The 14599-nt window shown below is 36.6% G+C and overlaps 1 protein-coding gene across 1 annotated transcript in view; it reads right to left on the minus strand.

Moving 5' to 3' along the window:
• The window catches only part of brsk2a (BR serine/threonine kinase 2a), a gene marked incomplete at its 3' end in the record, with an annotated part of 237374 nt that extends 224003 nt beyond the window's left edge, over positions 1-13371 (minus strand). The window contains exon 1 of the mRNA XM_081355792.1: positions 12941-13371. Within this exon, the coding sequence (XP_081211918.1) occupies positions 12941-13034 (94 nt within the window). The 5' untranslated portion in view covers positions 13035-13371. The remainder of the gene's footprint in view (positions 1-12940) is intronic.
• Positions 13372-14599: the final 1228 nt, after the last annotated feature.

The following is a 14599-nucleotide window of genomic DNA, read 5'->3' on the forward strand; positions in this document are numbered from 1 at the left end:
AAGAAATCATCCATACATTCATACATATATATATACACACACACACACACACACGTTCGTGCTCAATTCTGATTTTTTTTTTTGGCTGTTCACATTATTATTATTTTATGTGGCCAATTTCAGATTTGAGTGTGAACAGGTCACAATCCTGAACTGAATTTTAATATTAATACATTATAGGAAACTCATATATCATTAATGATTTTTTCTGAAACATATTAATTGGAAAATGCCTTCCTTTAGTAGACCAGTGCTGTATAGAGCCCAGCAACACAAAATCAGACATTTTATTGTCTGCCGTAAAACGTTACGCAATACTGTGAAGACATAATGATTCAGTTTACAGTTGTTTAAGATACATTTGGAAGTCTTTCAGCAAATACAACCTAAATAACATAAAATTACTGCAATCTCTATTTTCCAAACTTCTATGAAAATCATAGCAAAATTGCTAACTGAGAGAACAGATTTCACATGCAATCACTGCATTTACATAAAAACAACCATTAGATGTTCTCTGCTAAGGCAATTTTGGCCCTAAATGGCCCTTTTTACACAAAGATGCAAAGTAAACATTTAAGCTGTTGGAAATGTTTTATGGTTGGGATGCTGTGCAATTTGAAGAGGATGAGTCACTGAATTGTGTGTCTGTGAGAATTTGCCATTAACACTTTCCTCATTTAACAAGGCTGGTCCATCTAATAGCCAGTAAAGCCCCATCGTGCACATTACAAGCTCATCGCCATGCACACATTTAAAACACTCGGTTTCTTGTTTTCTGTCATGTTGTTGTCATTGAGGAGTGCATTGTATAAAATTTCTAACTAGCTGGGCGAAACTCACAAAGCAAGAACACATGTGTCATATGTTATCCCAAAATCAAAAGAAAGGAATAAGAAATTATATTTTACTTAGAAAATGATGCTTATTTTTAGGATCATTGAGATAAAAAAAAATTTTTTTGCATTGTGACTTTCATGACAATTAGCATAAAACAGTGAATGTCCCCCCTTTTACGCATTACCATAGTGCAAAAAACTCCACATTTTATTTAATTGATTATGTATTATTTTAGATTGTTATTCATATATAGTACATACATTGTGGTATTTGTAGCACTGCCTTTAATTATTATGAAATAAAACACCTGGATGCTGCTACAGTGCTGGTCAGGCAATACACTGAAACCCAAAACAAAAAAATCCTGTACTGATTTCACTTTCTCTACGCAGCAAAAAAAAAAAAAAAAGTTTTGTGGTGAAATTATTTGTGACATTATTTGTATGATAATTAAGTATATTCCCCCCATTCCTCATTAAGAACAACAAATTAATTCTGATAACCCTAATGAAAAACTAATATTTTATTTTTTAAATATGTTTTTTTTTAAGTTAAGCTTTTACAAAATACATACATTGTGGCATTTGTTGCACACCACAGCCTTTAATTACTGAAAACAAAAAAACGCCCGGATTCATTACGGTAATGCATTATGGTAATGAGGATGCATTATGGTAATGAGTTTTTTTTTCACAAAGAATAATGTTTCTTGTGGTTTTGTGATACAATGCTCTACATTAATATTAACATGTATTTGAAGGTGCATAAATAAGACTTGCAACCTTTTTCACTTCTGTAATGTATTTTAGAGTGAAACAATATTTAATGCAAAAAAAAAAGGTTGAGCAGGACTTGATTTTACCCATCAAATTGATTGGATTGAGAAAAGTACCTTTATAGGACAGTTTGGAAGGGAAGGGCTGAAAAAAAAGGAATTTGATCATGTAATTGAAAAGCAAAGTTGTTTCAGAGGCTGTATAAGTTGTAAATGCATAGATTTTGTTGGGAAACAACCTGCTACCATTATGTGCAGTAAGACCAATAATCAAATAAGTTTTAATTTCATGTTCACATTTTAAAATCTTAATCTGTACATCTGTACATCTTTTATAAGAGTTAGTCAAAAAAAAAAGAGTTTCTTGTATGGGGAAGGGTTGCCAGGTCTGTGCAACAAAAGTAACCCAATGGCCAGTCAAAATAGCCTAAAAGTAGCCCAATGCGATTTTTTCCATCAGGCGGCCACTGAATTTGTATGTCGTGGGGTTTTGGGGGTGTTGGAGCACCCCCAAACGAGATTGTTCTTACGGGGGTGGAAATCAACCCGAGGAAACAAATGTACCTGCAGCAACAACTTAAACGTAGCCAAATTGAGTGGGAAATCTGCGCACTTGGCAACACTGGTAAGGGGATACAAAAGAAGCACACAATTAAAAACACCCCAAAAATGCAAGCACACAGATCTAGTCCTGAAGTAACAGGAGGTGATGTAGAAGAGAGGAGAGAGACTTTGTAGTAATTGAATGTTATTATGTGGGAGAGGTCCGTGCACCCTACTGAGAGAATCCCATTAGTGGCCAGTGAGATTTAATCGCCATGTATGAAATGATTAAAAACCTCAGTGAATCGCTCTATTCCGCCCTGTTAAGGGTGATTCTGCGATCACGAGTGGACCGTGCCGAAACACTGCGGACTGTGTGTCTATACGCACTCAAATGCAAACTGGAGATTAATATGAGACTCCCATACTTGCAACACACACAAAACACATGAGTGTGCTGTCCGCCTTTGCGTACGTTGCCATAGCAACCCATGTCACACATTAACGAGAGATAGTGATGTCACCAAACGGTGGCAATGTGTGTTACTAATCAGTGCGTGTTGTTCAAGCAACTGTTCTAGATAAATCTAGCAAAATGTACTTTGTGTTGCCTAAAGACACATTTGAATATGCATTAAACTCTGCAACCGTTCGTCTTTTAGATGTATCCATCTTCATTTTTTCCTATAATCTTCATCATATCCAATCATTTCCTACACTGTTATTTCCATTACTGTTTTGTAAATCTTTCTATGAAACTGTTAAAAATGTATGAATTAGTGAAGTGGTTGATTGAGTGATTTAAAGTCCCCCTGTAGTCAATAATTATACCCCTTACAACTCACCAAAATTACATATTTAAATGTTTCTCCCTTAAAAAAAAATCTAAAGGCAGGAGCCTTAAAATAGCTTGAATGTAACTAACCTTGCCTCATTTAGTGTACACGGTTTTATGAATATGCAAATGAGCCCCGCCTCCACTCACTCACTCCAGCTCAGAGATCCACTCGTTGACGATCACACGTTGATCTGGTTGGTTACAAGGTAGTTTGTGACGTCAGAAACACCAGCGATTTCAACCGTGATTTTGAGACTGTCTTTGATTCACTGCCGTTTTAAAGAGAAAATACTCAGCAATGGTGTTGTTGAATTATGCATTTGCACATAGTTTGTCTTAAAGCATATTAAAAACAGCACATAGACATATAAACAACATTAAGTTTGGGGTCTGTAAGGTTTTTTTTAATGATTTTTAAAAAAGTCTCTTATGTTCACTAAGGATGTATATTTTTGATCAAAAATGCAGTAAAATCAGTCATATTAAGATGAAATCTTATTATCAAAGCTGATATTACTCCGGTCTTCAGTGTCACATGATCAATATGCTGATTTGCTGCTCAAGAAACTTATTGTCAATGTTGACAACAGTTGTGCTGCTTAATATTTTTGTGGAAACCGTTACATTATTTATTTTTTAAAGCTGCAGTCCGCAGTTTTTCCTCTTTGTCGCCAATCTCTGTTAGAAATCTGCAATTGCAGAATTATCAACGTTTGTTTTGAGGAGAATGTGCGGCTGTCAATCACCACGCTGGAGTTATGGATACTGTGGAAAAAAGCATTGCAGTAAATTGCGCCGATCATATCACATCAAACCATGCAAATTATTCTTTGTTCTCAAATTGTTAATGTTAACAACATCAGCATTGCGTGACTACATTTAATGCCCTCCCAATATTTATCCTTGTTTTCGCATGAGCCGGTTGCAATCTCTTTTTTTCTCCGAAGTCTTTCGTGTTTTACAACGGGTGAATCTCCAGTTGTCACTGGTGATTGTCGTGTGAACCTTTCTGTATCCGCCATCAAATTGATAAGTTTAATTATATCAAGTGCTGAGAGAAAAGGCTATAAATCTCCACCTCCAACATCCTCACACTCCTACTAGCCGAGACTCCTCCTTTATGTGTATAGATATGACGTAATGACGCAAAGACATGATCGAATTTCCCACAGAAATACACCAGTACCACAGGAATTAAAAACATTATTACAAGCTTACCATTTTGAACTAAGGCAAGCAGATAGTTTTGAACACTGGCTGGTTATGTACTTGCACAAAAAATGATTTTGGTTAATTTTTAACCCAAAAAAAAGCTACGGGGTACGGACTGCAGCTTTAAGTTGGAAAAAAAACAGCATGTATTTGAAATATAAATCTTTCTGTTACTTTTGATCAATTTAATGAATCCAAGCATTAATTTTATTAATTCATTTTTAAATCCTACTGACCACAAGCTTTTGAACAGTAGTGGATGTAAATTATATCACGGGAATGGCTGCAAAAGTATGTCTGAGCATCTTACTATGATTATGTGCCCAAATCAATCAAAATTACACAATTCAACATCAACTAGTTAAATGGCACACAGTGAGCCTGATTATGTTGTTTATTAAATTCACTTGGCAATGTATTGTGCATGTACACAGACATACAGCACAGATGTGTTTCAGTGTAACAGTCGACGGGAGACCAAGAAAACAGAAAATCTCTTATAGTGTTTGGAATTGAAGGAAAATTGAGCGTAGCAGCCCCATCATTCTGTGACAATTTCAGGGCTTTTCTACTTGTCAAAAACCTGACGACAAAACAGCGGCCTCCGATACGCTGGGTTACACCTCAAACAGAGCTCAATAAAACCTGCCCAACAAACCCTATTGCATTAAACCAAGTACATTTAAAGGGACAGTGCACCTAAAATTCACAAATCATCTACTCATTCGAACCCTGCATGAATTTATTTCTTCAGCGATACACAAAACAGACTTGCAATGAAGCAGTGGAGGATGGTGGGTTTTAAAATAGAGGAGGCACACTAAATTGTAGCGGTCTGGGGATCCCTTCCCAAGCATTTTTTTGCTTAACTGCATTAAAATTCAAACGATTATCACATAATTCATGTCTCTACGATGATTGGTTGATATACCAAGGGAGGCTAGCCTCCTCTGTATTTTTTCTCAACACTCTTAACTGCAGAAATTGAAATACTCAATGGTAATGAAATCATTTTGTTTTACCAAAGGAGGCAAAAGTCTCCCGCTGTGGATTTGCCTCCCTCTCCCCTTCTCTGTCCCATTAGACTCACCCTAGCACAGTTTTCAGAATGGTTGTAACTACATCATGTTATACAGTAGTAGTGAAATTCTAAACCAGAAATACACACTCAGAGCATGAAATGAAATGAATAACTGGACATTTTATTAAATCGTCCTTCTCCCATTTTTACCTCTAAATGTTGGGTAGGCTGTGCCTCCTGTTCCTCCTTACGAGCCGTGACTGCAACGTGGTGCGCAAGTCATATGGACACTTCTATAGTGCTTTTTGGAGCTTGACAGCTCCAGCCCCTATCCACTTTAATTGATGGAAAGTTGCAGTTTCATTTTTAGGTGAACTGTTGTTTTAACAGCTATAACAGGCACTGCACAAATGATGAACATCTTGACAAACGGTTCTCAGTCAACACTATCATTTAGAATAACGCGGCCAACACTATTGACAAAAACATCAATACACTTGGCAGTTTACACTCATTCTCTGTAGTTGATGGTAAAACAATGAGGCAATCCGTTGTGTGAGATCTCAGTTGAGTTTTCACCTCTACACAATCATGCCACGGGCAACATGCACACATGTACACACTCACTCACTCTCTGCAGGCCAGAAACGGGCTTGATATTGGTCTGTAATTATTTATTCGCATCTGCAAATTTGCATCAATCAGCACAAGGGCACATTTGGTAGAGAGGTTGTGATTGTTTAAGAGAAATTAAGTTGTCGCTCTTTTGCAGTTTAGAAATGGCCCATGTCCAGAATAGCATACTACCATAAACCTTATGCAATTTAAATACAATGTCTTCAGAATCCTGTATGTGTTCTGTATACATTCTTTATGTATAGAATATCCGGGAAAGTCTGCGGCATTTGCTAAATTTAGGAGTGTGTAACCGGAACACACTCATTGGAATACTGTATCCCATAATGCAATACTCTCAACTTGACCTTCCCTTTCTATTATAACATGTGATCTGGAAGTAACATCAGACACGATTTTAACATGTCTTTTTTTTACTTGTATTTGATTGGACTGATTGAACATTTTTACATAAAATTTAATTAAAAATGCAAAATAACCTTTCAATTTCCACAATAATAACTGGATGCTACTATTTAAGGTAAGACACTACAAGCAAGACATGTTTTCATGTACTAGTCACAATTCTGAGATTTTTGGCTATTTTGCTTCCATAACATCATCTTTCAGATTAGAGAAAAGAAACTATCCAGAATACACACAAGTGTTAATTCTATTACACTTTCTCCACTTCACTAACATACACCAAAATAATAAGATTTTACATAAGGGTTTGTTCATAAATTGTTCATTATTTAACATGTTATTCCTAAAACATATAGTGAAAAAAATACTGTTGACACTTTTCTAATTTATGAAGTGATTAAAAGATCCAAAATCTCCTCTGTAAAAACCTTTGCCTCTAATGTCAACAAAATGAAACAAGAATTAATTTTGAACCTGGCTTCATACAATGTTCAGATTTCTGTTCTGGAAATGTATACAAATTAGTGCAAATTTGTTTTAATGTGATTAATTAACTTAACTAATTCACTATGTACTGTAACTTTTGGCCCTCTAGTTGTTAAAAAGCAAGCAATGTTCTTCTGCATTTTGCGGAAGAACATTGTTTTGGTTGTGCTTTGGTTCAGCGTAACTGTATGGATGTATGTTATTATCTGTAGCTAAGTGTATATATCATTACTGTAGCTATAGCCATAGACACGGTGCTTACTTGAAAATAAATTCCAGCACAGCGCTTCAACAACCATAATGAAATGACCCTTCACAATAGATTATGCTTTTCAATGAACTCTGATAGAGAGCTAATTTATCTGTACAATAAAATACCTTACTCACCAGTTGAGTAATAAAAGCACAATCTCGCTTTTACAGCATTTCAAATCTCTCAGTTCTCGCCATCTCTGAAAACCCAAGCCAGTGTTGATTCTTGTTTTACGAGCTCGGTCGTGTTCAGACTCTCCTCTGTTGGGGATGGAGATTGAGATGCTCCATGTCAAACTTTCTTGCTCATTGTGACAACTAACCTATGCCACTCCCACAAAATACATGCATCAAAGTAGCCGGAGCAAGTTTTCTCTATATGCGGATATGACGAGACGCGTAGACAATCTCACGAAAACCATTCCATCAGGTCTAAAATATTAACACTTACAATGGGCTTACCATAGTGAATCAGGGCAAGACACAAATATGTTTTGAAAGAAGGATCGACAATTACATCAAAAATGTAATAGTTTACATTTAAATAATAACAGTAGTAATAGGCTGTATGTACTGTACAATGTGAGCAGAATTCTATTTTGAACAAAGCCAGCCCTAAATATAACAACTGTCTCATAATGCACATTCATTTATTTTTTAATAATATATGCGTACACACACTCGCATGTGTATGTAACCCACTTGCACACACCACTTAAGACTGGTAAACAATCTCTGGTTCGCTCAAGCCTAGCAGCTACACAGATGAGACCCTGCTACAAAAAAAAAAAAAAAGTCAAATTAAACCAAGCACTGCTGATTATCACACATAAACTGGAATACATAATAATGGAAGGTCAAATAATGAGAAAATACACTGAAAATTCAAATTGAAACACGTAACAAAATATAAATCCAAAACCTTTACTTAACTTTTTGTGTAAAAAAAAAAGTGGTCAAAGCTCAAAAATAATCTAAAATCATTGTTAAAAAAATAAATAAACTTTCAAACTGCAGGAAAAAAAGCAAAGCAACAACGACAACAACCAACATGCTTGAGGTTTGTTTAACTCCTTTGGAGACTCAGAATGTAATTCATAAGAAAACTGTTACAACCTCCATAAAAGACCCAAATGTCTCATAGTTGTCCATCTTGCAGCTTTTGGCTGGTTGAGGCCGGGGCGTAATGTCTCGCATCATGAATAACTGAGTCAGAAGCCTGACGCAGACTTTGCTAACGGCAACAAGGCTAACAAGCAAGACTTGTTCCAATCTGAGAGGAGTCTAAAGACCTAAGTACTGTACATAAAACATAATATGGTGTGACATCAATTCAAATAGTGAGACAGTATTTTGACATGTCAGACTGCATAACTTAAGCACACTAGACTGAATAGACACAGTATTCCAGACATTCAGTGTGCCATACCAAATAATGGAGAAAAAAAAATGTTGATTGGAAATTATATGAAATTAGATTTTTCCCTTACTTTTCTCATCAACAGTCACAATGAGAAAAAAAAATCTGGTCTGTTTACAACAACTTGAGCCGGAAATAATTCAACCATGCATGTTATTCATTGTTAGATTGCCCCAAAAATACCAACAAAGGACATTAAAAGCAAAATTACTAATTCAAATTGGAAGAGATCAGACCAGCTCAGAGTTCATTGATAAAGAAAACAAACACCTTGATTGCTTTATTGTGGCAAGCTAATGTGGAAACCATTAAAAATCCAGCAATGAGGCCAAAACGTTGACCAAAACATAGCACCCAAAAACATTTATTTTTTCAATTTTGTCCTAAAATACCAACACCACAATACCAAGCACCTTAAATATCCGTTCAAGGACAATAATGTTTAGGCTGGATGCTAAGATCATGTCCGGACAGGTGATCAAAAGTGTTGCAAAAGTGCTCTTCTATATGAAATAGGCTATAATCCAAAAAGACTCTATAACATTGGTGACAGAACCCGTGGCAAACGATAATGAATAATTGTGGTCCATCACAAACAACTGTGGCTTGCTATGTTACCAGCGATTTGGCTTTGACGCTAAAATATTACATTGTTCTAGTGGTTTTTGGATATTTTAATGCAAAAATCGTATATAGTACCTTTAACCTTGACAGTTTCATCCCAGTGGCCTGAAGAAAAGTGTGCTTACATGATTTAATCTTGTATATCAGTCCCACGTGAACAAATTAAGTTAAACAAACATGATTTGTTCACAGTTGCTCAAGTGAGTCAATTTAGTAGTATCATAGTGGTTTTAAATGGTTCCCTATTTTATGTCTCGCGGCTGAATTATAAGATTGTACCAGCTAGATCACTATTAGCTAACATTAGCACATGTTAGCATACTAAAATGGTAAATAAATAGTAAATGCACAGCTAAGCAAATGCTCCATTCTTCTCCACAATGGTAACCAGTGTAATTTAAATGGTTCTAATAATTCCAACATAATTGAACATTAAACACTATCAAGTCTCCCCCTTTTCTCATCTTGCTCAAAAACACATAAATTAACACTTAAAGTTTTACTCTCCTCATTAAGTCTCAAGCGAAGCATGCTAGGTACTACGGTTTCAGCAAAAATCATTTTCAAGTATTTGATTGGTTCACATTCGCCCTAATTAATGCACATTTAAGAGATTTACGTTAATCGAAAGCAAAGATCGCAAATAATATGATTGAGTAAATTGGACAACATGTGGACATTTCCATCAGGGATGCAACTATAGTCTACCTCTCATATAATCAGCAACATATCATATTAAGGTAACACTTTATTCTGATGGTCCCTTTTGAACATTCTGTTGACTATAAGTAACTTTGCAACTACATGTCTAACTCTCAGTCGAGTATTAGCAGATATTAAAGGAAGAGTTTACTTCAAAATGAAAAGCCTGTTTTTATTTACTTGTCATCCTTTGTGTTCAGCAGAAGAAAGAAATTCAGACAGGTTTGAAACAATTTGAGGGTGAGTAAATAATGGAAGAATTTTCATTTTCAAGTGAACTATTCCTTTAACCAGACACTCTACTAACTCTTTATTGTTGATGGTCCTCTAACAGACATTCTACTAACTATAAGTAACTCTGTAACTACATGTCAACTTATTCTAACCCTACCAGTCTACTAACACTCTAATGAGAGTTAGTAGACATGTAAGTGCAACTTATAGTCAACGGACCATTAAAATGAAGTGAAAACCATATTAATATGTTCACAAAATTTAATATACATAAAATATTGCAAATTAGATCAAAGATTTAATTAAATGTACCGTTAACATTAGATAATATATTCAAATTAATATTATGCAGGATATTTACTACATCCTGAATGATTAAAAATGTGAGTAGCCTACTTTCAGGTTTGCTGTCCACAAACTGGCAACCTCTCTTGATAAGCATCTTCCATAAACCTACAGCGATCTTCCTGTATTAGATCAGCGTAGAGAAGTTGAAATCTAAAACTTGTAATGGAGACTGCATCATTTCAGCAAATCACATGATTCCACCCCGTCATTTCACAACAGCAACAGATATGAAATTATACCGTGCGTTTATGCAATTAGAAGCTGCATTTAAAATAAACCACCAGCACAACCTTAAAACAGCATTTTTAACCCAGACTGTGGAACTCCCTAGCAACAAGAAACGAGACAATTCACTCTTTCTCACTTCAAAACGCCCTCAAGGCCATAGCCAAAAATCCAGCTTTATTCCTTTTTCTCCCTCCCTCGGTTCGTCAGCGGCACGCGTGGTCCTACGAGTGCCCGGTCCACGTGAAAGACTGTGTGAGCCAGAGACTTACCATGAGGGATTACAAACACAAGTGTGTTTGTGTCGGATCCTAATCACATAATGGATATGGCATTGCACAGGACGGCTAGATCAGCCCAGGCCTTCCGCTTTACACTATAAATAACAGATCTATCACAGCAGAGCTCGCATCCAGAAGCTTACAATCACTGGCCATTTGTCTTCAAACTCTTGCTTGATACCTGGAAAGTGAGTTAAGCGGGACTAAACCTTGCCGTTAAACATCCTCAAGGGAAAAAACAGTGAGTCAGTCGCATTCCAGGCATGGCAAATGTGTGTGTCGCGCTGATCTGATTAGGCAGACAGGTGGTAGACATGCACACTAACACAAAGGAGAGCGGGAGTTGACATGTACTGTGATCTATGAAGAACAAACCGAATCCTGGAGGCTGTGCACGTGCACGGATTACATATTTAAACTGTCGTCCGGGATGAAGCATTTCGGTTTACAGAGGGCCGTTGGACACTTTAAAAGTTCTACACAACATTATAAGAAATTATCATGCCAAGCAGCATCAGCTCAAGCTCAGAACTACTTCACTTTACTGAGACATTTCTGACATCAACTTGGTGATTTTTAGTGGATGTATGAAGTCAGTTCTACCACAGAGTCTTCATTTTTGTACATTTATCTATTATTTTAGTCAAATGTTTTAAGAGGAGAGCTTGTGCAATCTTTAAAATAAACTTTTGTATTTTGTGTCCACTTTCTACTAACTATAAGTAACTTTGCAACTACATGTCATTAGAGTAGCCTAATAGTAGACTGTCTGCATAATATCTGCTAAGTCTTTATTTTAATGCTCCCCAACAGATATTCTACTGACTATAAGTAACTTGGCAACTACAAGTCAACTTATTCGACTAACCCGAACCCTAACACCAAACCATAACCTAACAGTCTACTAATAGTTAGTTAGTTAGGCTAGTTGACATGTAGTTGCAAAGTTACTTAAAGTTAGTAGAATGTCTAAAGTGGACTATCGAAATAAAGTGGAGCTGTATTTTGTATCTAATGAAGTGCAATTCATACATTTTTAAAGTGATAAAGTTGTCACTGAAAAACTTGACAGGAATAAATGCAATGAGACACAGAGGATCTCAACTTTGAGCTGATTGCGTAATCTTAATTATCAGAAAACATATGTTCCCATTAATGGCAGAATAACAAGAACACACAACCGATCAAACCACCATTATTCAAACAGACTGCTCTGTGTATTGGATCTTGACTATAAATACCAGCAATTTCAGCTCCTATCAACATGTTCCCAAAAACATGCACTAAGCATCTTCTGCTGGAGAGGTTATAAGAAAACAAACGCAATTGTAATATTTGTTTGGCAGAAACAGCAATAAAGTGTTGCATCACTTTCTCCTTGCAGTGATTTGGTGGTTCCTGCTGCCACCCCACATGTACTGTCATATTTTACGGAGAATTTTATACAATATTATACAAAAACATTCATTTAAAAAAAATTGAATAGATAATCTGTTATATATAAATAACATCAATATAGATATGAAACGTTTATTATTAATAAACACAATATATAAATAAGTATGCAAATACATGTAATATAACTATGCAGGGATTCTACTTTATGAATTTGTTAATTATCAATATCTAAAGACAAACGCAGAAAATAGCAGTAATTTGAATGAATTGATCACTTTCAGGTTTGGCATCATCATACACCTGTAAACCCTTATGGCCACAGGCTAATGAAAATATGAAGGTGTCGATCGTGGCGATACCCTGCCGACAGTTATTCTTAGAAAAGTTCAAGTTATTGGGCAGGTAGTTATTATCATTTATGCATCATGCATCATGTAAAACTCCAGTGTATTAGACAAGTTCATAAGCACGCATTCAGATCCCAATGCTGCAACACACCCGAGCTGAAGGTTGCAGATACGGTTAGTGACTGAACACAGAAATCAATGACAGAAATGCATCCACCTGTCCATCGAGCACATGTACAACATATAACCAACACACAACATCAGCCAACTCAACACATGCTGATCTCTCTAACATGGAGATTAAAATGCAATGGCAAAAGAAACAATTTGAATGTCTGAATGAAAGCACAAACCTGTCTGTCCTTTCCCGAGGGTCTTTTCTAAGCGGTATGGTCCCACGTAATTGGCATGAGGGGTAGAGCTATTTTCTTTCCCAGACAATGACATGTTTCCCGTCTAAACACACTTCACGCGGCGTTGCAGTTCTTGGGATACAGCAATCCTCTTATAGCTGGGTGCACCGGAGGACGCGCTTTACTCCAATTTAACGCTGTCTCTTTTGGTTTCTCCTGTCCGTTTCAGACCGAGAGTCTGTGGTTAAGGTGGGAAAAGGGGTCTTTTAATGTGTCCTCTCCTTTCCTTCTCACGGGGGTGAACCGGCGGCTTAAGAACCGACTGGCATCGCGGGACCTGCACAGCTTGTGTCCGCCTGTGCGGCTTCTCTCTCTCTCTCTCTCTCTCTCTCTCTCTCTCTCTCTCTCTCTCTCTCTCTCTCTCTCTCTGTGGAGTGGCCGGTGCGCGAGCCAGACAACGCTACTACGGGGAAGGCGAGCTCATTAATATTCATAAGCTAAGCTTTCGCTACTGGTTAGTGACCGAGCAACGTCAGCAGGATATTAATATTAAGAAGGCAGTTTTTTTATTGAAGACCAATAAACTAATGAACCAAATTTTAAAATAAATAAACAAATAAATAAGAATGAAATAAATGAGTCAATCTGTACGCTAAATAAATAAATAAGTAAATAAATATATGTGTATGCAAATGAAAATATTAATACATTCAGTTTTTAATTCATTTAAACATTTTTTACATTTGGCACTTTTGCTTTAATGTACTGTAGGCTACATGAATTTTTCTAAAGAAGTTAAGCCTTCGCCATTGGAAGATGGACACGTGACATCATCAAACCCTAATGCATATTAATGAGATACGCCTTTATCGTAGTAGGATTGGTGGTTCCGCGTGTAGAGTCTGGTCCGCAGCGCTTAATTCTGATTGACGGAGAATCTCGCCAAGCGCGAGAGCGTCTGTGTGCCGCAACCACAGGTCTGACCGCTGAGTGTTCTCTAACAGCAGATAATTGTAAAATCATTGCTCTCTCTCTCTCTCTCTCTCTCTCTCTCTCTCTCTCTCTCTCTCTCTCTCTCTATACTGTATAGATAGATAGATAGATAGATAGATAGATAGATAGATAGATAGATAGATAGATAGATAGATAGATAGATAGATAGATAGATAGATAGATAGATAGATAGATAGATAGATAGATAGATAGATAGATAGATAGATAGATAGATAGATAGATAGATAGATTATTGACTATTCTTTTATTATTCGCCACTTTTTTCTGCTGTGATCTACATGTAACATGAGAAACAGTTTGCGGTGTATCAGTGACCTGCTCATTAAGGTTCCAGTGCTGTGTTCACTGAGCAGAGTGTGTTGGCCAGGACCTTAATTTCACAACCTACTGATCTCAGACCTGTGTGAGAGTGAGAACAGGTGCCGGAGGGGCAGCCGCCAATGACACGCCTCCCCAAGTGTGACAGACAGGACCCTACTTTTGAGAAGTAGGAGAGGATCTGACTGTTCACCGCAACTCACAGCATTGCATTACATATCCTGTGGATATACAGCACTGTACCACAACACATGCTTCAGTATAACTCAATACACATCAAGGTACTTCATCTGCTGCTGAACTGTGAAATTTGAGACACATTAACAA

This window comes from Scardinius erythrophthalmus (assembly GCF_964197995.2).
Source record: "Scardinius erythrophthalmus genome assembly, chromosome: 24".
In the NCBI taxonomy this organism is placed as follows: Eukaryota; Metazoa; Chordata; class Actinopteri; order Cypriniformes; family Leuciscidae; genus Scardinius; species Scardinius erythrophthalmus.